Genomic DNA, 27,813 nt, shown 5'->3' on the forward strand with positions numbered 1-27,813 from the left:
ATATTTTTCCCTAATTTAAAGTTAATCCAAAAGCAAAGCTATTTTCTTATTTAGATGGTGGGTCAATGATCCAACTTTTCAAAGAAACCCATGATGTCATAATTGAATAATAAATATTTAAAAAATGATAGAACACCAAAAATGAAAATATACAAAATTTTATCGAAAACATTTGAGAACATTTCTAATGTTATATATTCATCATATTAAATAAAATAATTGTTGAAATAAAATTGTTTTTATTTATGATAAAAATGCAATACAAAATTTAATAATAATAATAATAATAATAATTGTTATTTTCTACAAATATTTAAGTTTATTTTTAATCATATTATTACTTTTATTAATTTTTAATTTCTATCTTAACAATATATTCAATATTCAAGTAATTAATATCTCACATGCAACGTATGTGCTAAGCACCATCGTGGTTCTTTATGCTTTCTTTCTTTCTTTTGTTCAAACAAAGTACACTAAGTGCTTGTGGCCAACTTTACCTGTCGGTGTGGCAAGACAGTTGCTAGCATTTGTTCTCTTATCTCCAACTTGAAGAGCCACCAAAATGGCGATAAAAAGATGGTGTGGTTGGCTTGGTGAGGAGGCAAAAACTGATAATGATAGTGAGGATGACATCTAGCTATCTTCTTCCATTTATGTATTATAGGCCACCCATTTACTATTTGTCTTCAGCAGGAAGCGAGAGGTAGGTCGTCATGTTTGTTGTCAGACTCATATAGGCTTTCAACAATACATATCACCACACTCACATCTGGTATCTGGTAACTATTTTGTCTTGTGTGTTGGGTGGGACTTGATTAAATTGAGGCTAAGGTTGTCGATGTGTCCTCTCTCTCCGGTCTCCACCACAAGAAGAAACCATTTCTACTTTTGAAGGCACCAACTAGCCTGCTGACAGTAGTATTCTTAACTGTTTCCAAAGATTTGGCATCAAATCCTCCCTTCACCTTGAAGCAAGGAGGGGGCCTTCAGGCCTCAACACTGTACTTGGCAGCTCCTGGCTGGCCGATATTCATCTGCCTCAATCACCCCCAATCAGCTTTGATCAAAGTCTTGCATGTGGAATTTACTTGAATGCAACATCTAGTCAGTTGAGACTTTCTTGTTTTGATTGTGTCAATTAACTAAGCAAATTTTTAGTTAGTAGTGGTTGAGCATAGAAAGGTTGTGGTAATGGACCAGTAAGTGCATTTCTTCATCCATAAAATCCATGACTCATACTCAAAATTATCACTCAGAAAACTCATAAGAAACTAGAGATGAAATTTCCTTCCAATTAGATAAGAACACCCTAATAAAATATTAAAAATTTTGTAAGTGTGATATGGGTTGGAGGTCAAGAATGGCCATTTTGTGCAAAAAGAAAAAAAATGATAAGGTTAAATTTGCATTGCAGGAATTTTTTTTTTTCCAATTAGAACAATATTACAAAGAGCCCTTGTGGTAAAATATCATTTTGATACCTTAGAGGCTTTGATATTATGGGTCAATAATATCAGATGACAATATGCAATATACAGTTTGTTATATTTGGTCTTGTTAGGTTGCATTTTGCAATAGGGTCAAGGTTGTGTTTGGTTCTATTGCTATTTCTATTTGAAATGTTTTGGGTTGATCTATATGAATTGACGAGTGATGTATCGTCACATCACAATTGAGAATCAATTTGGATAAAATGATTGGACTTCACCTAAATCAAAAATAAAAAATTTCTTAAAACAGCCTCCCACACATTGATTTTTAGGCTGTGTTTGGTTTGAAGGAAAAAGTAAGGAAAGGAAGGGAAATATAAGGAAACCTTTACAAATCTTGTATAGGTTTAAGATATATATGCCTGTTTCAACTATAAACAACCAACCTCAAATAATAGTTGTATTATCAATCAACCTAAAACGTCTTATGTAGAAACAACAATGACACCAAAGACAGCCCAAGTGGTATTGAACTTGATGTTGATTCTATTATATTATGTTGCTCAATTTACATACATGACATCCATCTCCTCTTCTCTTCTTTCATGAATGTCTTTGACTTGTGCCTTATTTAATAGTGAAAGATGAGTTGGGCATCATTTGAGATCTCACATCTCTTACAACAAAATCTGCCACCACCCAACAAAAACACTGACATATTCTCTGTTTGCTTCAAAATTCAAGACACTAGGTGATCTGTTTTTGGTTAGATCTCTGGCTCTGGGTGTGTTCATATTTAATTGAGACTTACAAGATTTTACTGCAACCAAGGTCACAGCAGATGCAGACCTATTGTGAAAGCAAAATGGCCTTTTCTTTTGACATTACAATAGTTGGGTTAGTCTGTCAGTTTGGGCTCAGAGGTGGGGCAGGGATGGGTGCATGCGAGTCCCATTGGCCATGCCATAGAAAGCCTGCATACCATGTGTTTGATCCTGTGCCTTTTCTTGTGGAATAATACCAAGCAACCATCTTAACTATTGGCTCATTGAAAAAATAGAAGGATAAATTCTATTAAAAAATAACTAGAAAGCAGAATGTGCAGTTTTGCACAAACAAACTATTTGGAGTGAATTGGAAAGGGAGGGAGCAGAGTGCATGTGAGATCCACTGGTCATGCCACAGAAAGCCTGCAAATTCCACCAGTTTGATCTTATGTCTTTTCTTATGGAGTTATGCCAAGTGACCATCATCTCAACTATTGGATCATTGGAAAAAATGGAAGTCATTTTTATTAAAAGTATAAGAGATGGGGGCATATGGGTAGATTATTTATGGTTAGCATTATTCCTTCTCTTTCTTGGGAGAACTTTTTCTTTTATCTTCTTTTTGGAAAGGGGGAGTTGGAGCCTGAAGGCAAGGTCTGATCCTAGGTGAGTGAGAATTACATGAACTGACTTTATCTGTTGAACCAACTGGGACATTTATCCATTGTTTAACAATTATCTTTTACAGCTGTTGTGTATATGTCCTGACCTATTTTTAAGTCTTGATTCTTTTAGGATCATTTTAGAAAATGAGTAATTAAGAGGAAAGGGTTGGCAAATGTGATTGGAGACTCACCATGAAAAGACCAAGTTCCTTTTTCACTTAGTATAGTAATATAAATATAATAATCTAACTAGTAGATCTTTTACTATTTCTTCTTAAAAAAATTAGAACTATTCTGTGATTGGTTCGAGAGGAAATGAGAGAGAAAGGAATTTCACACAATTTATTAATAACTTTGTCTTTCTTTCTTAATTATATTTCTATCAAATCAAGCATAACCATGTGTAAGAGGAGATGCTCAGCCAACTAGAAAACCCTCCATGGTTTGAATAGAGAAAAGAAAACAATGAGGATCAATGTGAAATCTTGCACTTGTGGGCTCCCAGAAACTTGCAGCCCTCCACATATATATACCCTCCAAAACAAAGATAAGATAAAGGGAAAAGAATAGGGCTTTTAAAGAAAGGATAAGCCGATAAGCTTAGGTTCCTTATGCAAAGTCACAAAGAAAAGGTCCCCTTTTGTTCTTTTCCTAATAAAAAATTGGCTAAGATGTACCAAATATCTCCTGACTTAGAACAATTTGTAGTCTCTTTTGGGTTTATATTGAGGGGGGACCTCACATTTATTCTCTTCGATCAAATCATAAAACCCTACTAGGTGTCCCCCACTTTTTTTTTTATTTTTATTTTTATGGAAAACAACCCAAATCCAGGTGAAGCAAGCCATTTTCTTTATGGGTTATTATCTAATAGACTCCACTTTACTGATTTTCTCTTAATTGATTCTTAGATATCTCTAAAGTCTAAAGCCCCCTTGTTATATTAGAAAACTAGCAGTGTTTGCAAGATAACAATGACACCTCTCTGTTCACCTCCATCCTTTGAACCAAAATTCCAAATATAGACCTATTCAGTTAATAAAATTGAACTGCTGGTGGATAATCAAATTGTTGGTGGGTTTTGAGATGATTGAATATGAAATATGCAATGAAATAGGAGAGAGAAATAAATCAAGGGTATTTATGTCATTTAAAAAAAATTAATAGGATAAAAAATGAAAATGTCATATGTGGACCACTTCTTTTATAATCATTACCACTAAATTAACAAAAGATATCTATGTTATAAATAAAGGGAAAATTCCACTTTATTACCCTGAATTTTGAGGGTAGTGTCAAGTTAGTACCCGGACTTTCAAACGTGTCACTGCAATACCTAAACTTTCAAAAAGTGTCAAGTTGATCCCTGCGGTTAACTAACCATCAGTTATCTGTTGAAAATGTCAAAACTACTCTTCAAAAGAAGGCTTTGTTTATTGTCTTCTACCTTGAAAAAGAAAGAAAAACATGAAATATGATAGAGGGAAGCAATAACTGAAAGCAAAGAAATAATTAGACAAGAATGTGTTTCAGATCTAAAGGTAGAAGAATAGAATCTCAAATACCTCAACTGGTTCAGTCTCAAGGTGGAAGACAATGAACAATGTCTTCTTTTGAAGGGTGGTTTTGACATTTTCAGAAAATAACTGATGGTTGGTTAAAAGCATGGACCAACTTAACACTTCTTGAAAGTTTAGCTACTACAGTGAAATGTTTGAAAGTTTGGATATTAACTTGACACTACTCCCTAAAGTTCAGGGTACTAAAGTGGAATTTTCCCTAAACAAAATTGTATGATAAGGAATTCTATAGAGGTATTAGGCTAAGTTTGGGAGTGCTTAAAAATAAGTATTTATTCGAATAAGCACTTATTTTAGGCCAGGACCACACCAATAAACACTTATTGTATTTGGAGGAATAAGCATTTATTTGAAAAGCTCAAATTTTAAGCTTATTTTTAAGTGCTTATTTCCTTTATGCCTCTCTTGGCCCGCTATGTCATTCTAAAAATACTTATACTGTCCCTGTTTAAAGTAAGTGTTTTTTCAGACCCAATAGTTGAAATGGTCACTGAAGCACCCCTCCAAATGGGAGGCGTGGAGGCATGGTGTCAAACCTGTGGAACTCTGTGGTATGGCCGGTGGGTTTCATTTACACCCTTCTCTGCCCCACCCTGGGAAGAGTGCAAACATAAATACAAAATAGTTGCTGGTTCAGCAATTAATAGGATGTTCCTTATGCAGGTTGTTTTTCCTTTTGCTGTGTCTACAATGCAAATAAATTTGCATTAATGCAAAATCGTGATTGCAAATGATTTGAGTATAAATTCTGTCATATTTTTGTTTCAAATTTTAGTTTATTTTATTTGATTGCAGTACAAATAAAATAAATTAAGATACGAAGTAGAATAAAATAAAATCCAAAATAAAATTAAACAAAAATTTACATTTTTTACATTTGCACTCTCATGCATTTATATCAGTAGAAACAAATTTGCACTGCGATCAAAACCAACCTTTTTCGTTTTCTTGGAGATTGAGAAATCTCGTTAACAAATAACAACCCATTTCTTATTTCTAGTTTCAAAATAGAAATGGAATGTGGTGGATGGATACTTTTCACGAGGCAAAACTACAAAAATGGTATGTGAAAAACTCTTTCCATTCCATATCTTTTCCGTTCATAGATTTTCCAGTGAACAAAAGATAGTATGTTAACTTTTTTCTTACATTTGATGAAAAGTATGAATATCGAACAGGTTACAACAACGGATCCGTGGCGCAATGGTAGCGCGTCTGACTCCAGATCAGAAGGTTGCGTGTTCGATTCACGTCGGGTTCAATTCCCTCTAACCATCCAATCTATTTTCTACACAAAAGCCTTTTCTTAGGAAAGAAATAGCGCTTTTTCACCCAAAAACCAAAAATGTATGTTTAGAAGAAACGGATACGTTGGGTGTTTGGTTTCTCACGTTTTGAAGAAGCCTCTTTATAAAAAAAAGTCCATTTAGAACATCACATCAAATATTCAAATGTATTATTTAATTAAGGGTCCGTTTGGTTTGCAGGAATAGAGGTCTGGAATCGGAATTGGAATGGGTTATTCCGATTTTAACTGTTTGGTTGGGCGGAATCAGAATCTCATTTCCATTCTTGCTGGAATGACATTCCCCCATTTGAGGGAATGGCCATTCCCTGCCCCTCCCTTGGGAATAAAATCACATTTCCGCTGATTTTAATTTTCATTCCCATTCATGTCTGAACCAAATAGACTATGGGAATGAACTTTTTAGATTTCGATTTCGGAGGATTTCGATTTCAATTCCGATTCTAATTCTGCCTATCAACCAAACGGACCCTAAATACTTATTCAAAAAGTGTTTGTTCATCTTTCAAAAAAACAAAAAAAAAAGTGTTTGCTCAAACTTCAAACAAAGCCTCTACCTTAGTCCTTGAAAAAACTTAGAGGGAGGGGCATTTCGAGTCAAATTTATTTGTGCAACACAGTACGACGAGTCGTTTCCAATAATGTCCCCCGGAGCAGACGCGACGCAGAGCGCTTGATCGGTCAACTCATGTGATGAACAAGGAAGCGAGAGTAACCAACCACCTCGGTCTGGCCTTGTGGGTTCTAACTCCTAGCGGTTTGGGTAGGCGGGTATGGGCCTAAACCAACAAGTCACTAGTGAATATATAGCATTTTCAAAAACCCTTCATTTGGTAGAAAAAAACATCTGATCCAGTCAATTGAATCGTTGATCTATTTGACCTGCTTATCAAGTCACGGGTTAGTCAATGAGATGTGTTGAAATTTTGGAGATTGATGATGTGTGGTCTGGCTGTTTTCTACTGGAAGGTGACTTAGATGTCGAACTGGCTAGTTCATTGGGTCGACCAGCAAAGGGAGAATATGAGAGTGTTTGAGCCACTTTACTTGGGTGGGCACTCCGATGCTTAAGTCATCGAGTTGGAGATTTGGGAGAGAGCTAGAGAGCAAGATAGTTAGAGTATTATAGAGCTGAATCGCATGTGTCCTTTCTCTGAAGGAGGGGACGCCTTTATATAGGCATAAGAAACCGGGAGTTTCTTTTAATGCATATGAAATTCTTGAGAAACCGTGTCTACCATGCTCGGAGGCGATCTCTCAACCGGTTACGTGATCCATGCAAAGGGATAAGGTTCGTTCGATCAACTCCAATGCAGACGGTGCAGATAGACAGGTCTAATGATCGAGCATTATGATCCCAAAGAAGTTGGAGACAATAACTCACTCAAGGGGGAGATCTGATAGGTCACTAGTTGAACTCAGGTCAAGTCGGCAGAAGTAGGTCGCTTCTCATGCTAACCTGACGTCTTGACAGGACTAGGATAGTCCGGTGGAAATAGGTTGCATCATACACCAACCTGAGGTCCCATCTAATTGTTTGTAGTTTGGTCTACTCGGGTGGCCCCAAGGTTACCGACGCAATTATAAATTGTCCAAGGTGATATGCTTACGTGGTGCCAAGGTATCAACCAGTTGTTCTGAGATGCCACATGTCATGATATCATTGGAGGACCAAATTACCCTTCATTAGAGACCATAAAGATTGGTTATTCGATTAGGGTGATTTTATATTAATTTTGGGCAGCTTTTTTTATATTTATGCATTCTAATGTATAATCCAAATTTTAGTATTTTTATAAATAAAATTAAATTGAAATAAAAAAAATTAAACAAAAAATTATATGTAAGTATATAATATAATTAAAAATAATAGTATATATACTTTTATTACATTAAAATATAATTATACATTATTTTATTCATATAATATAATATAATATGTTAATGTGCATGATGGTCTGACTTGTTTAACTTAGATGATCAAATCAGAGTGACCTACGACCTTGAGACAAAAAATTTAGCATTCGGGTTAGTTTTGAAAACATTGATGTAGGATATTTATTACTAATTAAATCCTTTTCAATTGTTATGGTATGTTTAGCCAATATTTTCAAACGGTTATTGATCCAAGTGATCAGACTGTTCGGCCTGGGAATCGTTTAAGTAATTGGTTCTGTTTTACCCTTTATATGTTCCTTGGCCAAAAACCGTTGACTTGGTTAACAACTTAATGACCTGAACAGTTGAAACATCGATCCGAATAATGGTTTTTAACCATTTTCTATTTTAACTATTTTTTTTTAAAATTAGAATGGGCTATCTATTTGAACAAGATTATCGAATCACTAACCTAAAAACCGGTGGTCAAAACGGTTCTGATTATGAGTATTTTTTAAAACATTGTATTTAGCCAAATTCCTTCTTTTGATTGACGAGTTGCCTCCTGCAACCCAAAGGATGTAGCCTAGGCAACGTTGGCCAATCAAAACCAAATATGTCATCCTAGTTTTTCCACATGGCTGATGGGCCCTGATGCAGCCTAAGTCTACACCCATTGAATGGCTACTAATGAAAGTGGACTCTAACCAAATAACTAACAGCCAGATTAGATATGAAACAATTCAGTTTCTTTCATCAAATATTGTTTAGTTGTTTTTTGTTTTATTTCCCCTGCTTCCTCGATGATATCAGAAAAATACTTTGCATCTCACCACATAAATTCAAGGCATATTATAAAAGAGAAAAAGAATGCGAAAAAATGCCAAAACAATCCTTTCACCTAAAGTTCACTAAGGAAGCCGTGGACCAAAATTCTCATGGGACGATTAGGTTGTGTTTGGTTTGTACGGGCTATCCTATCTTTTCCTTTCTTTTCATACTATTTCTTTCAAGCCAAACACTGTCTTAAAGAGCATTGTGAGTTTTGTCATAATACACCTGAGAGGTCCCCTAGCCTATGCCCTATGGACGTTAATGTTGCAAGTCCATTTGAAGAATTCCAACTACATCGAATTCATTTTTTATGAACCAAATTGGCTTTGGGTCAAGGCTATATTATTATTATTATTATTATTATTATTATTATTATTATTATTATTACAAATTCTCAACCTAAATTGCACACTTAATCGACATGAGAGGGCCAACCGAGGGATAGATAGCCCAGTTGGTACGTTGGATGAATTGTTCAGTAGTGATTCTAATCCCACTATTATCATCTTTGTAAGAAAAAGGGTTGTGTGATTACTTGATGTTGTTGATGTGATGTACTCTTAACGACCCCCAAAATGACATGAAAGGCTTTTCTTTTGTAAATCAGAGTTAGACTGAAAATGAATAAGGTTGAATTAAGTTTTAATAATCGCATTCAAAGTAGTGTCTAAGGTATTCTTGTCAACCAACTGAGGGGTGGCTTAGTTGGTATGTTAGCTGGTTCATTCCAGTTAGACCTGTTCATGGGCCGGGTTGCCCAATAGGCCGGCTCGGCCCCCAGACGGGCTTGAACAAGAATTTGAGCCCGCTGGCTTAACCTTGGGCCTAAAAGCTTGGCTTGAATTTTTTTCAGGTCGGGCTCAAGATTTATCAAAATAACACGGCCCGACCCGATCTTTATGCAAGTTAATCCTAAATATCTTAATTTCTAACCCCTCTCTTCTCTTCTCACTCACAGTCACAGACTCATAGGTAAACACTCTCAATTCTCACTTATTGAATCTCACCGGCGAACACCTTCAGAGGCGAGTCCGGCAAATACTCTCATCGGCGCCACCAATGAACTCCGGCGGTGAGTCCTCTCTCTCTCTCTCTTCATGATTCATCTTCTCACTCATTCTCAAAATCTCAGCTCAGGCTCGTTTCTCAGACATGAACTCAAACACCGGAAAACTCAGGCATCGGCAACGAGTCCTTTCTCTCCCTCTCTTGTTAAGTTTGCCCTTTTGTTCTATTCCCAAATTATTGTTTTCCCCTTCTCTCTGCTATTACGATTTACGAAATTAATCTGGGGATTTTTCTTCTTGTTTCCCCTTTTGTTTATCTTGTAAACAAGTTTAGACAACCTGAAATGTTGTATTTGGTAGTCATTGTTTATCTTGTAAACATGTCATCTGATCTCTCACTTTGTAGAAATTGATAAACCAGTTAACCCAACAAGATTAGAAACAAAAGGCAGATAAATGGGTGTAAGAATGCTAAAATTGTGTGGTTATGCATTTCTTCTCATTGGGAGAAGAATTTTGGATTGGGTCTGTTTCTTCTTGAATTTTCAGGGGTGTTAGTAGAGTTGCATGGGGCTGCTTTTTGGTCATCTTTGGAATGAGAGGGGGGGGGGGGGGAGTTAATGAATTGTATTTTTGTTGGTTTGTCTTTTGATAGGTTATTTGAACTCGTTAACAAAAAGCCATCTTTTTGTTAGGTCAAGCTCAGGCTCGGGCTCGGGCCCAAGTTATTGGCCCGTTGGTCAAGCTAGGCTTGGGCTCGGGCCTAACAAAATCCTGTTTATGTAGAGTAAAAGCCTGGCCCGACCCATAAACAAGTCTAATTCTAGTAAAGATGGGAAATCCTGCTACTACCAAATTTGGGGAGGGGGTTATAATTGTGGTACTGTACTACTCAAACGACCCCTATAGGAGATTCAGGCGAATCGCCAAATACCTAAAAATAAAAAAGCATTCTTGTCTTGTCCAAAACTCAGCACTTTGAAAATAGCATTATGTTCTGTAAACTTTTTGAAAATATCATGTGAATGGTTTTGTTTTTTGAAACTAAAACAGCTGCAAAAATAATACATTTTACTGCTGATGTGCCAATTTTCTTTTTCTTTTAGGAAAATTCCCGATCAGTACCTTGTACTTTGGCTCAAGTGACAATTTGGTCCCCGAACTTTAAAATGCGGCAATCTAGTACATGAACTTTCAAAATGTGACAATCCAGTACCTGTCGTTAACCAGTCTGTTAATCATCCATTAAGTGGCATTTGAAAAGTCAAAAATGCCCTTCGAATGCCATCTAATTCTCTTTATCAACCATCCAAACATTGACAAATAACTGAGCAGTCCCAAATCCTAGCTTCTTCTATTCAAAAAGGTTGGTGACTATATAGAAGAATCTAGAATTTGGGACTATTCATTTTATTGTCAATGTTTGGATGGTTGATAAAGAGAATTAGATAACATTCTAAGGGCATTTTTGACTTTTCAAATGTCACTTAATGGCTGATTAACGGATTGGTTTATGGCAGGTATTGGATTGCCACATTTTGAAAGTTTGGTTACTGGATTGTCACATTTTAAAAGTTCGGATACTAAATTGTTGCATTTTAAAATTCGAGGACCGAATTATCACTTAAGCCAAAGTACAGGATACTGATAAGGAATTTTCCCTTTTCTTTTTTGAAAATAGAACCCTTAACATTGAAGTTTTAGGAATTGGAAAAGTTAGAAGATATAGGTGGAGTGTAGTAATTAATCATGTATTAGAAAAAAAGATAAAAAGAAAAAGAAAATTATGAAAATAAAGGAGAGATCACATGGCTAATTTCACAAATGAATTGAATTTTATAATTTTTTAAATATAAACATAAAATTTGGTCCTATAACCAAATTCTTCCTACGCATTTTGTTTTTAATTCTATACCTTATTATGGGACCCACTTGAAATGACACAATGCAGTAGATTAATGGTGGAGGATGATTTATAGGAATAAAATATTATTGTCATTGTTTTTTTTTTTAAGGCAATGTCTAATTTCATTAAGAATGCTCAGAATCTCAAATACAATCCATGAGAGCACAATCAACAATAGTAAACAAAGAAAATGAAAAGATAAACCTAAAACAAATTGCTGATATAGAAACAAATCCTGAGCACTGGAAGAAATTCTTGTAAGCACTTTGCAAACGGCACAAAAAGATGGAAATGCCAATAAAGGAGGATCGACCTCTAGTAGAGTCAAAACTCACCAAGAAACTCCAAAAAACGGGGATACACAGAAAAAGAGTGCCAAAGTCACCCCTTCCAAGGCAATCACAACCAAAAACTTCAGACTTGAAAGGTGAAAAGGAGATTGTCTCACCCAAGCTTAGATGTAACAGTCATCTTGCAAATGTAAACTCCTTCCATGGCAAACTGTCCCTAGGCATGAGGCAAGAAAAAGGCCACGTCCCCACTAAATGATGATGGTCTGAAAAAAGTGCCAAAATGGCTCCTCCGATAACTGAAAGGCTGGACAGTGCCGGAGACTGAACGGAAAAGATTGGGCTGCACTGGAAAATTTATGCCAGGACAAAAAATATTCCTCTTCACTGAAGAACAACTCACTGGAATACACCACACTAGAATGCATCCCATTGAAGAAGATACTCCCAAAAATAATATTGTTAGTGAAAGCATCACATATATCTTCCTAGAATAGATGTCACTGTTCAGATCGATGTTAGTAACGACAACATCTTCAACCTTCTTGAAATCAAAGCCATTGAAGAACAAATCATAGAGAAAGAACTACTTCTCAGAACAAAGACGGAACCATGGTATTCAAGTCTTGCATGGAGAAACCAATGGAAAAAGACAACAATCGAATAGCAAAAGAATACACCAAAAAAACCATAAAAAAAAATTCACCCTATCCATCAAAAACCTGAAAATGGTCGATCTTAATTCGCCTGAATTTACTTTAGAACATACTACACGTGGCAACATGAGACACCCTAAAGTTCTTATGACGAAAGCAGGGTAGGTAAGTATGTGTATGATATGAATATTATGGAATTTTAGACGACAAAGCAATATGAAATGTAGTTTCCAAACTGGATCGCTGAAAAGTTAAAGGAGGTATGTACAATTAAGGTATTGTTTGGAAAGTGTTTGTATTCATCAAAATTTAATTACAAGGTGCTTTGATGGGTCAAAATTCTTTCGTACCATTATCTTTTCGGTATCAAAGATTTTCACCCATTGAGCTTTTGAGAATCGGTTTTTGAAGATCAAGACCATATGGTAATGTATGGTTTTGAGAGATTTTTGTAGAAAACGGAAAAAACAAAAACAAAAAGATCATTTGGGAAGTTTTGTGTAAATATGATTATTTCATAAAACATTTGCGGGTCCCATATATTAATGATTATACAAATTAATCACCTCCAATTTCTGATAAACCAGACATGAACACCCCCATCGCCATATGCCCTAGACCACGCCTTACGTATAGTGATCATTCTCATGTTGATTGATAATGTAGTGTTGTATATGCCTTAGTTTGTAATTGATAATGTAGTGTTGTATATGCCTTAATTTGTAGTAGATTTAAGAGGTGTTTTTTTTATGGATTTTAAGGAGGAAAGTTGGTCAATGGGATTTTGATTCTAATTGATCAAAAAGTTCATTTTCTTTTTTCATATTTATGCGGGGACTAGGGAAAGTTTATCTACCGGGCAAGTGATACCCATCTCATAGGTGGGTAAATAACTTTCCCACCTACGGGGAAATTGCTAATACTTAAATGAGACAAAAATGCCCCTTTTAACAATAGATTTTTATGATTAAAATGGTTATTGCATTATTTACATGGGAAATAAAAGAATATGGGTAATGTACTTACCTTAGTAAGTTTTCCCAAGAGTTCTATCTACCAATGCTTCAAAAGCCTTACCTGATCTTGAACAAAGGGAAATAATTTATGATTTAATTGGATCAACTATAACCCAACTGCTTTGATTAGTTGACTTCATAAAGTAAGTTAACTTTATTTTTTTCACTATGGTACCAAAAATCTAGGCTAACTAAAGAACCAATCAAACAGTACCATCCAATTAGAAACCAATCATTTGGTATTGATTTAAGGGAAAATTCCCAATAGGTACCCTATACTTTAGGCCAAGTGCCAATTTAATACCCAAACATTAAAATGGGACAATCTAGTATCCAAACTTTCGAAACACAGAACAATCTGGTACCTGCTGTTAACTAGATGAAAATGCCCTTGAAGTATCCCCTAATTTTCTTTATCAACCTATCCTCTAAAATCAAAACCAACCCTATGCAAATCACATTTACACTATCACAGATAACCTTGGGAAGGTCAGAACGTCTTCCTGTATGTGCCATCTGTTACTCCACGGCATCTGTGCATGTTAGCAAACTAGACATGGAAACATGGAGAATTCACCTCCACTGTCAAACACTGCAATAAATCTTCTTCTGAAAAAAAAAAGTGGACATCTGGACTTGAGTAGCACGGCACAACAAACCCAATAAGCCGATGTTCCAATTTCCTAAATGGAATGAGCTGTTTCCTGAATTGGGTTTCTGTGGATTTGGACGGAGGAGTAGTGTACATGGATGGAAGGGACAGAGGGAGAAGAAGTTGAGCTAGGGGTGTCTTCTAGTTCTAGCTAGTAGTCCTATACTCCCATAAGAATGGCTCCTCCATCTGTAATCCAAAGTCGGCTTCTCTCGGTGAAAGCAGAGGCGAACAGAAGCCAAACCTGTCGATTTGATTGCTGCTGACCCTCTTCATCTATGGACGGAGAAACTGAGAATTCTTGGGTGTCTTCGGACGTGGTGGTGAGAGATGGGGAGTGAATGATTGGAAGAAACTCCGGTTCCTGTTCGCTAGGTCCGCCTTCGGCGTTGACTTCATGACTACTTCTCAATGGTTGCTCGCCGAATGTGGCAATGGCGGCCTTGGCAGAGGCAGCTTGGATGTCTTTGGGCGATGAGCTGGCCGGCCGGTGTCACCGGGAAGGAGAATCTTCCTTCTAGTTACTCCAAAGCGGCAATGCTCGTTCGCACAAACACGATGATGAAGGTTACTCCGGGATAAGGTGGGAGATATTGGAAGCCATGTCCAAGCTCATGAACCAAAACTTGATTCCTAAGTTGCCTTTGAGAGTGACTATCACTGCCTCTGGTGATCTCGTGCCACTGTCTTACATTGCAGGCTTACTAACCGACAGGCATAACTCGAAAGTAGTCACCCCGGACGACGAAGAAATCACGACCTTGGAGGCATTGAAGCGAGCTGGAATCCCTTCTCCGTTTGAGCTGCAGGCTAAGGAAGGTATAGCTCTGGTGAATGGGACTGCAGTCGGTTCTGCTGTTGCTGCCACAGTTTGTTTTGATGCCAATATATTGACTCTCCTTATTGAAGTACACTCGGCCTTGTTCTGCGAAGTCATGCACAGGAAGCCTGAGTTTACTGATCCGCTGACCCACGAGCTGAAGCACCATCTTGGCCAAATCGAATTGGCGGCCATCATGGAGTTCCTTCTAGATGAGAGCGACTACATGAAAGAGGCAAAGGCACGTCACGAGAAGGACCCGCTTACAAAGCCCAAGCAGGATCGCTACGCGCTCAGGACCTCCCCTCAATGGCTTGGGCCACAGATTGAAGTGATTCGCATGGCGACTCACTCTATCGAGCGAGAAATCAACTCTGTTAACGACAACCCATTGATTGATGTGGCTCGCGACATGGCTCTGCACGGAGGGAATTTCCAAGGAACTCCAATCGGGGTCTTGATGGATAACCTCAGGATTGCCATCGCAGCCATTGGGAAGCTCATGTTTGCTCAATTATCTGAGCTCGTCTATGATTACTACAACGATGGATTGCCTTCCAATCTGAGTGGTGGGCCCAACCCGAGCCTGGACTACGGGTTCAAAGGTGCGGAGATCGCCATGGCAGCCTATTGTTCGGAGCTTCAATACCTGGCCAACCCAGTCACCACGCATGTCCAAAACGCAGAACAACATAACCAGGACGTCAACTCCCTCGGTTTGATCTTCGCAAGGAAGAGTGCAGAAGCCATATAGATCTTAAAGCTCATGTCAGCAACGTATATGGTGGCACTTTGCCAGGCGATTGATCGAGGAGAACATGAAGGAAGTGATGAAACACATCGTCAACCGAGTAATAAGGAAGACACTGTACATGGGTGAAGACGGGTTGATGCTCGAAACCCATTTCTGCGAGAAGGAAGTCTTGCAGATTATCGAACACCAACCTGTGTTCTCCTACCTCGACGATCCGACGAACCCATCATATGCTCTACTCCAACTGCGGGAAGTCCTGGTGGAAAAGTCGATTCAGGAATCTCCAAAAGAGGAAGGGGAGACTGACAACGGGTACTCGATATTTAAACGGATACTTGTATTTCAAGAGGAATTGAAGGCGAGATTGGGTGAGGAGGTAGACCAGGCCAGGGAGAGATTGGACAATGGCGATTTCCCCATACCAAACATGATTAAGAAATGTAGGACTTATCCCATATATAGGTTTGTGAGGACAGAAGTAGGGACTGAACTTCTGAGTGGTGTAAAGAAGGTGAGTCCTGGAGAGCACATAGAGAAGATAAATGAATAGTGTGTTTTTGGGTAAACACCGTGAACAGTATGTTTTATTTTAAGGGTAATTTTGACATTTTTAAAAATATTAAATCTCACATGAAGTGGCATGATATACATAACTGACAGTTCATTAACGGTGGGTACTAAATTGTCGCATTTCAAAAGTTCGGGTACTAGATTGTCACGTTTTAAAGTTTGGGTACTAAATTGGCACTTGGCCTAAAGTATAGGGTACCTATCGGGAATTTTCCCTTGATTTAAATGGATTTAGGATGGGTTAACATTTTTCAAGTATTATAACTTTTCGGTGCCATAGAAATTGACATATTGTTTATGAAACTTTTTATATTTTATTTTAAATAGTGATGATGATGATGATATATGACTAAAATTTTCTATAAATTTTATTTATATTTTTATAAAAATGATTCTTTTTTATTACACTTTTGTCTATTATAATGAATATATAATATCAGATGTGTCTAATTAGAATAGGATGGGCAAAATGGAGAATTACATTTAGAGTTTTGTATGATAGGCAAATATCGCTTAAATTAAAAAAAAAATCTATAAAATAATTATAAGATTAGCTATGCTACACATAATAAAAGTATTGGATAGTCAAGAAACAATATGTCTAAAAAAATGAGTGTGACAGAAGTGCATATACTAAAATGAATAAGTGAAAAAACTAGAAACAAAATTATTCAAACGAATTTAAGAATAACTCTAAAAGGTAATAAAATGAGAAAAAGTAAATTAAAATGGTTTTATCTCCTTTAATAACATCTATGAGAAAGAAATGATTTTTTGCAAATTAAGGGGCTATAAGAGTTAGGGGTATACGAAAAATACTTCAAAAGTTTTGATAGATAAAGAAATTGTATATCGGATTTTTTATTCCAAACATTTTAAGGATGTATATATCTATTTCCATATATGTATGCAAGTTAATAAAATTTAAATGAGTCATTATTGAAATCGGATTTGGTGCTATTCTCACAGCTGAAAAGGGTTGTGAAAATGGTAGTGTGAGCACAATTTTGTGAGATAGAATCTGCCCTCATCATTATCATATTGTTTGGTTTTTTCCTTCATCATTATGTATATATGTGCATAGCACGTGCCTTTTACACCAATTCATATTGGTATATGGATACTTACATATTTCTATTTACTGTATTACAGGATTATAGCACAATGCAAATCTGGTCGAGCAAAGACCTCAAAGGCTAAAGGGTATAAAAGCGATTAGGGTGAGAAAATGGTCAAGTTCTATCCAATCTATTACAAGGTAGGGTTTGGTTCCAAATTCTTGGAATTGACCCCACCCAGGTCCATTTTAAGATCTAGGGATTTATCCTACTTGAACCAACTTGATGAACTGGCCTTGGTGGAATTGAAGTTGCCTTGAAATAAATCCCAAAATATTTTTAAGGATGTGAAATTTTGAACCCAATCACTTTATGGTTACAAAAGCTATGGTCTCCCTTAACCGTTGAATTAATTAAGGGATTTGATCATTTGATTTCATTTTAATATTTGATTGGGTATAGGAGCGACTAGGGGTGAGAAAATGGTCAAGTTCTACCTAAAATTGAATGGAACCGACCTTGAATTGATCCTATCCAATCTATTACAAGGTAGGGTCTGGTTCCAAAATCTTGGAATTGACCCCCACCCAGGTCCATTCTAAGGTCTAGGGATTTATCCTACTTGAACCAACTTGATGAACTGGCCTTGGTGGAACTGAAGTTGCCTTGAAATAAATCGTAAAATATTTTTAAGGATGCGAAATTTTGAACCCAAGCACTTTATGGTTACAAAAGCTATGGTCTCCCTTGACCGTTGAATTAATTAAGTGATTTGATTATTTGTTTTCATTTTAATATTTGATTGTGTGTAAAAATAATATTTATAAAATTTAAATTATAATAACTAATTTTAAACTATAAATTAATATACTATGATATTCTATATATTAAACTATTTAATTTAATCAATAAAAATAATATAAATTTTAAATTATATATTATCATAATTCAAAATCAAGTTTTTAAAGAATATGTTTTATTTTTTAAGGGAAGAGTATAGAAAGAAAAAGTTGAAAGTTGAAACCATTCCGAGAATCGCCAAGGCCAAAAGAGGCTCTGAAACCAACCTTTATAGAATAATTTCCGATTTTAAAATCTTGGAAGGGGGCCGAATTTCCAAACCTAACCAAGCCAACCCATGCTCACAACTAAGAGCGACTGGCAAGTTGGACAAGAGTTAGGTTGGCACGTTGCCGTACATACAAGAAGTAGTACATTAACCAAGGTGAGGAGCGGAGTAATGGAGCTCACTGTGCTCTCTGCCTTCTCTCATCACTCCCATCATCCAGACATCCACACTCTCTCGTTGGGTGACTGGGTGTGAGAGTTATCAAGTAAGAGAGTCAAATAATGCTTTTAATATTTCCTTTCCTTCTTATTTTTTATTTTTATTTGCTGTCGGATGCAAATCTGAAAAGAGTGAAATAAAACAAAAGAGTAAAAGACGAAGGTCAGTTGCTCTTGCCATTTGTGTCCCGGGGGAAGAAGGAATCTCTAGTTGTTTTCCATTCCTTTCGCTTCACGCCTTCAATGGCAATGGTAAATTCTCTCTTCACTTGTTAAAGCTTAGCTTTCTTGTTATTCTTAATTCTTACCTCCCAGGCTCCCATATTGGATACCACTTTCTGCCACTTTTGCACTTTGCACTCTTCTAACAGTTGTTATCAACATTATATTAGTTTTTCTGCATGACCCTTCAGTTCTGAGTTATTCCTCTTTCTCTCTCTCCATCTTTAGTTGTGGGTGGGTGGTGGATAGATGGGTTCATGAGTTGTAGAAAATTTAGCTAATTTTTATTTTTAGATCTACGCTGTGTAATGGAAGTTATACTGTGGGTCCTGATTTCTTTAGCTACGCTGGGAGATTTTGTTGTATCGATGGGTCATCCTAATGCTGCTTGATTGTTTGTTTATGTGGAAATTGTTAACAAGTATGGATTTCGGTTTATTTTAGCTGCTGGGTTTCTCTGAAAGCTCGAAATAGTCCTCAGTTTGCATAAAATTTTCTGGGTTCTTCTCACAGTGTTCTTTGGTTGAAGATTTGCAAGTAGCGTTTTCGTCTGCCTTTCTTCTTAGAGTATTTAGACCTCTGGTACCTCTGCCGTTGTTAATACGTATTAGGGAGTCCCGTAGTAATTTTCTTATTTTTTTTTTCTGTGGAAAATCGGGCTATCGTTTTTAAGGCTATCATGTCAATTTAGAAACTCATAACTTTGATTTATCAATAGAGTGTAGAGAGTTTTTATTGAATACTTTTTGGAGGACCTAGAGGACTTGAAAGAATTCAGAAGATTTTTTATTTTGTCTTGCTCTAATTATTGGTAATTTTGTATTTAAATTATCTGCCATACTTTAAAGAAGATTTTAAGAGCTTTTTTTTTTGTCTCCAATGTTCGGAATTCTGATTTTATTTTCTTAATGGGATTTTGTAGAGCTTGATTGTGTAAACTGGGACATAAAGGAAACAAAGGACTTCTCTGCATATTCAAATAGCCAGGAGTTTTGTCATTCTCCACAATGGTTTCAAGATCATATTCCAACCTTTTGGACCTTGTCTCTGGTGATTCTCCATCCTTTGGTCGAGTAGGAAAGAGGCTTCCTAGAGTGATGACTGTGGCTGGGATCATGTCTGAATTAGATGATGACAATAGCAACAGTGTCAGCTCGGATGTGCCATCTTCTGTGTCTCAGGAGAGGATGATTATTGTGGGAAACCAGCTTCCACTCCGGGTACACCGAAGATCTGATGGTGATGGTGATGGTGATGGAGGATTGAATTTCAGCTGGGATGAGGATTCCCTCCTTCTGCAATTAAAGGATGGCCTTGGAGAAGATGTTGAAGTCATCTACATCGGTTGTTTGAGAGAGGAAATTGATCCAAGTGAACAGGATGATGTTGCACAGACACTACTTGAGACCTTTAAGTGTGTCCCTGCATTTATTCCTCCAGATCTCTTCAGTAAATTCTATCATGGTTTTTGTAAACAGCAACTATGGCCTCTGTTTCATTACATGCTTCCTCTCTCTCCAGATCTTGGTGGGCGTTTTGATAGATCTCTCTGGCAAGCTTATGTTTCTGTCAACAAGATTTTTGCAGACAAGGTGATGGAAGTGATAAGTCCTGATGATGATTTTGTGTGGGTGCACGACTACCATTTGATGGTGTTGCCAACCTTTTTGCGGAAAAGGTTTAATAGGGTAAAGCTTGGGTTCTTCCTCCATAGTCCCTTTCCATCATCTGAGATATACCGGACACTTCCTGTAAGAGATGAGCTTCTCCGAGCACTCCTAAACTCTGACTTAATTGGTTTTCATACATTTGATTATGCCAGGCACTTCCTTTCATGCTGTAGTAGAATGCTAGGCCTTGCTTATCAGTCTAAACGGGGCTACATTGGGCTTGAATACTTTGGTCGCACTGTCAGCATTAAAATTCTTCCTGTTGGGATTCATATGGGCCAGCTTCAATCTGTTATGAACCTTCCAGAGACTGAAGCTAAGGTTGCAGCATTACAGGAACAGTTTAGGGGTAAAATGGTGTTGCTTGGTGTGGATGACATGGACATCTTCAAAGGGATCAGCTTGAAACTGTTGGCTATGGAACAGTTGCTTATACAGCATCCTGATTGGAGGGGGAAGGTTGTGTTGGTTCAAATTGCAAACCCTGCCAGAGGCCGAGGGAAGGATGTTCAGGAGGTTCAGTCTGAGACTTATTCCACAGCAAAAAGGATCAATGAAACATTTGGGAGGCCGGGCTACAAACCTGTAATTTTGATTGATGCCCCACTTCAGTTCTATGAGAGAATTGCCTATTACATGATCGCTGAGTGTTGTCTTGTTACAGCAGTAAGAGATGGAATGAATCTCATACCCTATGAATACATTATAACCCGTCAAGGGAATAAAAAATTAGATGAAACCTTGCAATTGGATTCATCGTCTCCAAAGAAGAGCATGCTAGTGGTGTCAGAGTTCATTGGATGCTCACCATCACTCAGTGGGGCCATCCGTGTGAACCCATGGAACATCGACGCTGTGGCTGAAGCTATGGACTCTGCCTTAGTCACTCCTGAACCTGAGAAGCAATTACGGCATGAGAAGCACTATAGGTATGTAAGTACACATGATGTTGGGTACTGGGCACAGAGCTTTTTGCAGGATCTCCAAAGGGCATGTATGGAGCATCTCAGGAGGAGGTGCTGGGGCATTGGTTTTGGTTTAGGGTTTAGAGTAATTGCTCTTGACCATAGTTTCAGGAAGCTTTCAGTTGAGCATATAGTTTCTGCTTACAAGAGAACCAAGAATCGGGCAATTCTCCTAGATTATGATGGTACCATGATGCCACAGACATCAATCAACAAAACCCCAAATCCTGAGTCAGTCAATATCTTGAACAGCTTGTGCAGAGACCCCAAGAATGTAGTTTTCCTAGTTAGTGGAAGAGACAAAAAAACTCTTACTGATTGGTTTTCTCCTTGTGAAAAGCTCGGACTTGCAGCAGAGCATGGCTACTTTATGAGGTACGTATACACTCTCATTTTACTCCTTGATTGGTATTTCTCACTTTTAGTTCCAGATAGAACATTGTTTAGCTGTAGAATATAAGTTAATTACTCTGTTTTTTTTTTTAATATCAGCGGTTCCTGCATATGTGCAATTGTTTATCCCAACAGTGAAGTGAGTTATGTTATCTTGGCACATCAAGGTTGACTTGTAAAATGCATGTTGCTTACAAAAAATATCTTTAGTTAACAATATTCTTGCATGTGACAAAATTATGCCTCATAAGTGTTAATCTACCTCTGATTTATGTAAAATTGCTCGAGTTGTGACTTGATATGTAAACATTCTGAAAATCTTTTTTGAATCTAAATTATGTTTATTTAACCAGTATGACTGTTAGTACACTTATAACCATACACTTATCATTCATGTGAGGGGATGGACCAACCATTTGATGGGTCTAACTAGGAGGTTTTCTGGTTGGAAAAGATAATATGGACTTTGGAAGATGTCCTGAAATCTGAAATTACTATGGAGATTTGGTGGTTGGCGTTGACCACTTGAGATTGCTTTGGTCTTAGATACCTCTGACATATCAGTTGGTCTGGCTAGTCCTTTGCATTTTTACACTTTGATATTTTAGGGTTCCTTAGTTGATTGTTGTAATTCTTTCTGCTTGTGTTGCAAAAGAGAATGCAACATCTGTTTGCATATTTTATTTATCTTTTAAAATGTCTGTATTCTTCAGCCTTACCACTAAATAGAGCTCAACCCTTCCTTTTGTCAATTCTATTAAACCCAAATTGAATGTCTCCTCTTCAGGCCAAATCATGATGGAGAGTGGGAAACTTGTGTCTCTGTGGCAGATTTTGACTGGAAGCAGGTAGCAGAGCCTGTGATGAAGCTTTACACTGAGACAACTGATGGTTCTACAATAGAAAGCAAAGAGAGTGCACTGGTTTGGCACTACCAGTATGCGGATCCAGATTTTGGGTCATGCCAGGCTAAAGAACTTCTTGATCACCTAGAAGGTGTTCTTGCCAATGAGCCAGTCTCTGTGAAGAGTGGCCAACACATTGTTGAAGTTAAGCCTCAGGTTGGTATTATGAAGCTTACTCTCCAGTACATATTTATATGGAGGTGTTTACATTATTAGAAGAGCTATTGAATAGACCTACACCTTAAGCCATAACCTTTATATTTGCTTCAACATGAAGCTCATAGGAAAAAAGCTTATAATTCCAAAATGGAGTTGCTTACAATCTGGTTTTACTTTTACATATTCTAAAAAGGATACTCCTTATACATAAGAGATGTAAAAGAAGGAGAAGTATCAAATCAGTGGATTTTTTTTTTTTTTTTTTTTGGGTAAGTAACAATGGCACTATCAATGGATCGGGTAGACCTGACAGAACCAAACTGAGCTAACCCAGTTATATAGGGTCTGTGTCTGCATTACATATCCCAATAATAATTGGGTTGGTTTTGGGTTTTGGTATTTTGTCCCAACTACAGTTGTTTGGGAATGGGATCAGTTTTGGTTATTCTGAACAGATTATAACCTGCACCAACTATATACATACAGTTTATATATGTATATTAGCATATTGCAAAGATAGCCCATTATAATACCTGTCTTTCTCATGGTTTACTTGTAATATGATCATATTCAAATATGCCAATTTAACAAATTTGCAGGTTTATTGTAGAGATGTATACTTTTAACTTATAATCATGTCTTTCCAGGTCAGACCTGATAGTTCCAATTAATAATTGGGTCAGCCTGGAAGTGTTTCTGTATATTCATTTATCCATTGAGGACTGGGTCTACCCAGACCTGGAAATTTGACAGAATTAAGAAGCAAGATAGAAAGAACAAGTGTGCTAAATGAAAAGGAGAGAAAATATCTGACTACAAAACCAGGAAAGGATCAAAAACAAGACCTAGAATGAGCAAGTCACAACCACATGGTCATCAATAAATTATTAAATACTATTCTCTTGGGAGAGCGGTGGGGGGAAGAGATCCTCAATACAACTACCTCCTCCCTAATGGTCCTTGACTAGTCTATTTACCATGGAATTGGCTGACCTCAGTATCCACTTGAATAAGTTAAAGCTGGATAGCAGAAATGCTCAAGATTCATGATGCATCAATAAAGAAAACTTAAAAAGGAAATCAATATTTGCATCCAATAAACCCTTTTTTTTATGGAAAGACCAAAAGCTTGGCCTAGAAGCATCAACATTAGAGTGGTTCGTTGGGTTAAAACTTTGACTCTTTAATCCTTTCTCCATAGAAGACACCACTAGAGGTTGGCTAGCTATGTATAGCAACAAGGTTTAAAATGTCAATGTTGGTGGAAATATCAATCATCCAAATAAAGGAAACTTGTTGGAAATGCTGTAAAAATGATAGACATGGTGGAAAGAGTGAAAAAATTGTGAAATATGCAAAAATATAGCATGCAATTTTATGTGATGATAAAGGAGGCATGGGTAGATCCTTTTAAATTATTATGTTGATCCAAATTGTCAAAACTACATGATAGGGTGAGTTCAAGCAAAATTTAAACTCATAGAAAGTGCAAATGATTCTAATAGATCAACCGAATAGTTCATCACACAATAATACTTCATGTTTGAAAACAATTTCTAGGAATATTCTAGAAATCTCTAGAATGCTCAACACTTTTCCTATCATAAAAAGCCTTCTAGAAGTGTCCATTGAACATTCCAAATAGCCTAACATTTTTAAATGATTCTAGGCTTACTTGACAATAGGATTGTACTGGTCTACCTTGGTCAGTGTCAGAACAATTTACAAAATTGTCTTACTAAAGCTTACCGTATTCCTGTAAGTTGTAACAAGATGAGGTGAGGTTTATCTTCTTTTATATAGATAGTAACCATTATCCATTGTTGGTCCTGGCAATCCAGGGCCTTGGAAGGGGTGCACCGGATATGACCTAACCTTTGGCCTTTTCTTGGAAAAAGGGGCCATTCTCTTATATAGGTAATAATAATATGCTAGTATTATTCTGAGTTCTGACACATGTAAGGGTTTAAAGGGAATGCAGAGGGTTACTGACTTGTTTCAATGATCACATCTTAGATGGTTCAGGCTCAAGATATAAGTCATTTTGATGACTGCAACAATTTGATTTATTGATTTATGCACCTTCTTAAAAGCTGTAGAAATGAAGAAAGTGGGATGGGGCATGTCAGTAAGCACCTAGGGCTGAAAATGGATTGGATTAAATCTAATTTGAATTCCAATGCAATATGTTTATGCCAGATTCTGATATCCATTTAGCCATAATCAGATTGAATTGGATTTGAAAATCTGATTTGTCTATTAATCAGATTGAATATGGATATTGCTTGATTAAAGTTCTTTAAGATTATGTGAGATTTGGGATTTATGTAACTTTGTTTTTCCTATTTACAATATACATCTTCTGGTTTTATATTTACCTTTGTAGATTTATGCTAGTTTTATGTGGATTTCTGAAGCTTCAAATCAATTTGTATATCCAGATATATAAATAATAAATCAGATTTGAATCCATGTTCTATGTACCTTTCAGATATTGAATCAAATTCAGATCTCCCATATTCTTACTGGGTCAGATTCGGATATATTCCTATCTAAATTTGATCTAATCTGTTGTGCCCTACATGCACCTTTTTGTTTTTTTGACTTGGAGAATATAAGAGAGTCATATTCAAATGAGTAGCTTTGCCCAGTCTCTGTTTGTATGTGTTCATGGAATCTTGTTGGCGCTATCTAACCAGGAGATACTTTTGATGGACCCATATAATGGTGATTCCCTTCCATTATTTCCTTCTTACTGTGGTTTATGCCTTCTATATACATTTACAACATTCACCATTATGTAGTGGTATAAATGATTAATTTCTCTAAGTAATCCATATTTTTTATTTCACTTGGACTTTCTGGGTAATGCTCAATTATTTTTAGAATTTTGATATCATAAATGATCACTAATTAATATTCATTGTTCTTCTACTGTTGCTATTATGGTTTCTGTTGGAATCTGAAAATTTTCTATTTCTGATCCTGTGGTATAGGGTGTCAGTAAGGGTGTTGTAGCTGAACGCCTCTTGGCAACAATGCAACAGAAGGGAATGCTTCCTGATTTTATACTGTGCATTGGTGATGATCGATCAGATGAAGACATGTTTGAGGTGATTACTAGTGCCATGGCGGGCCCTTCTCTCTCTCCAGTGGCTGAAGTGTTTGCCTGCACTGTTGGTCAGAAACCGAGTAAGGCTAAGTATTATTTAGAAGATACAACTGAGATAGTAAGAATGTTGCAAGGCCTTGCTGCTGCTTCAGATCAGGCAGCAAAGAGTAATTCTCAACTTTTTCAATAAGTTATGATTGATTGAAGACCGATCCCGAGCTCTGATTTGAAGGTTTTATTGTTCTTCCTTCAATTTTAGCAATGCTTTCTCAAGCGAATCTGGTGTAGGTTGAGGTGGAAGCCCCAGATCAGCTGAGAGGAGCTCTTAGCCCTGAGGTCTGGGTCGTGGGTTTGGTTCCTATTTGCCATCAGAATATAGTTCTACCTCACTGTTGTTGCATTTGTATAATCTGTATTGTTTATAGACAATTAGCATTCAATTTCTTCTTCGTGGTTCAGTACTGCAGTGTATATATTTTCTTTTCCATATCCACTGATGACTGGTATGTGTCAGTGGAATATTCATTAGGCATTGGGGAGTCAGGTTAGTCATATAATCTACAGCTAGGAGTTTCTGAAATTTATAATGCATTAGGGAGCCAGGTATCTGAATTTTTACTTCACTGCAAATGTGATTCCTTCACATATAAATATGCTTAACTGCATTTTGATCTTCAGATTATTCAGTTATGATGTCACATCATTGTTGGGCTGTATCCTGACCTCACCTATTGGCTAGGCAGGATATGCACTGGCGGATTCATCCACTGGATAACCTTACCCTCCGGTGAAGTGCAAAAATTTGGTCTCTTGAGAATTCAGTCATCTTCAGATGTGGATGATCATTGCCTTGTAATGAGGGTATCTTCTCAAATTTCTTCCTCCTCCCATTAAGTTCTTGGTTATGACTTATGAGTCACCAAGATAGCAGGCGCCTTGCCACCCAAATCCCAAAGGTGTTCTATGTCTTTTGGGCCGGCCTGCCTACCTAACAAGCTTGCACATCTTATATGTGGAAGCCTGGTTCCAGTGATCTGATTCTCAGATGAATTGGGTTAAGAAAATGTAGTCAGCCGTCAAATAACTAGTATTAATGGTACAAAGAAATGGTGTTGCTTGTAAATAGGTGTTGCATTAGTTGGTTAAAGAACCTCCAAATAACTAGTTTTCATGGTAGAAAAAGCTTTTATTAGTTAGTAATGTTGTGTTTATTTGTAGTTCAAATTTCATTTGCGCAGGTGCAAAGTAGGGTAAATGGATCGAGTTTAATACCAAAAAACTTAATAGACTGAATTAAATTCTGGTTTGCTTTTATTTATTTCAGATTTTACTTTGTTTTGTTTCATTGGGAGGAGTGAAATTGGGAGTAAATTGAAGTTGTCCTAGTTTTATGAGAGGTTGAAGGTAGCAGGAAGGTGATGTAAATTTTTTTTCAGTTTTTGGGGGGTGTAAGATTGCATTCACCACAAATGCAAAAAGGAATCTGAACTGGATGCAATCATATTTAGATTTACGCTGCAAACAAGCGGAGCCTAAAAGCATGGTTCTAAGTATCGCTATGCATGATCACAATTTTGCTTATTGTGCATTTCAAAGGGCTGATACTCATGGATGCAGAATGTTCCAATTGTCAAAGCTTTGAATCTGAGCATGTCTAGGAAGGCTATTAACTACCGAATGTATCCGCATCACAAGTCCTAAATCCTGAATTACAGCCCCCCATAGTCTATTAGTAGCTCCCCTATAAATTGCATCCTGCCCGTGGATTTGACATCAATCCACGGTCAAGATTCATCCCCCTGTATGATGGGGCTAAGTTGGGCTGATCAGTCATTCTTCCCTTTTTTTTCGTGAGAAAAATATGTCAATACTTTGAGCCTTATTTATAATATATACACAAGATGGTCA

At 36.9% G+C, this 27,813-nt stretch overlaps 1 protein-coding gene, 1 non-coding gene and 1 pseudogene across 8 annotated transcripts; all 3 read left to right on the top strand.

The window, feature by feature from the left end:
- Window positions 1–5,634: 5,634 nt before the first annotated feature.
- Window positions 5,635–5,706, top strand: TRNAW-CCA (transfer RNA tryptophan (anticodon CCA)). The gene has a single exon. It is a non-coding gene; the product is annotated as a tRNA-Trp (tRNA).
- An 8,552-nt stretch (window positions 5,707–14,258) lies between these two features.
- Window positions 14,259–16,114, top strand: LOC104611500 (phenylalanine ammonia-lyase-like; annotated as a pseudogene).
- Window positions 16,115–18,426: 2,312 nt separating this feature from the next.
- LOC104611481 (alpha,alpha-trehalose-phosphate synthase [UDP-forming] 5-like) lies at window positions 18,427–26,363 on the top strand. Of its 7 annotated transcripts, none has more exons than XM_010278558.3 (4): window positions 18,427–18,731; window positions 19,624–21,711; window positions 22,517–22,790; window positions 25,790–26,363. In XM_010278558.3, the coding sequence occupies exons 2-4, from the start codon at window positions 19,709–19,711 to the stop codon at window positions 26,093–26,095; spliced, it is 2,583 nt and encodes an 860-aa protein (XP_010276860.1). In that variant the 5' UTR covers window positions 18,427–18,731; window positions 19,624–19,708; the 3' UTR covers window positions 26,096–26,363. The 7 variants fall into 7 exon arrangements, with proteins under 7 accessions (XP_010276860.1, XP_010276864.1, XP_010276862.1 ...); XM_010278562.3 differs by lacking the exon at window positions 18,427–18,731 and adding an exon at window positions 18,763–18,898; XM_010278560.3 differs by lacking the exon at window positions 18,427–18,731 and adding an exon at window positions 18,806–19,512.
- Window positions 26,364–27,813: the final 1,450 nt, after the last annotated feature.

This window comes from Nelumbo nucifera, chromosome 3, assembly GCF_055504915.1.
Source record: "Nelumbo nucifera cultivar China Antique chromosome 3, China Antique-T2T, whole genome shotgun sequence".
NCBI classification, from domain to species: domain Eukaryota; kingdom Viridiplantae; phylum Streptophyta; class Magnoliopsida; order Proteales; family Nelumbonaceae; genus Nelumbo; species Nelumbo nucifera.

Excerpts from the sequence above, each read along its gene's own strand:
- LOC104611481 (XM_010278558.3), top strand. The coding sequence starts at position 19,709 with ATGGTTTCAAGATCATATTCCAACCTTTTGGACCTTGTCTCTGGTGAT. Across the intron at positions 21,712-22,516 it reads GAGCATGGCTACTTTATGAG|GCCAAATCATGATGGAGAGT; the intron begins GTACGTATACAC and ends TCTCCTCTTCAG. Across the intron at positions 22,791-25,789 it reads TTGTTGAAGTTAAGCCTCAG|GGTGTCAGTAAGGGTGTTGT; the intron begins GTTGGTATTATG and ends CCTGTGGTATAG.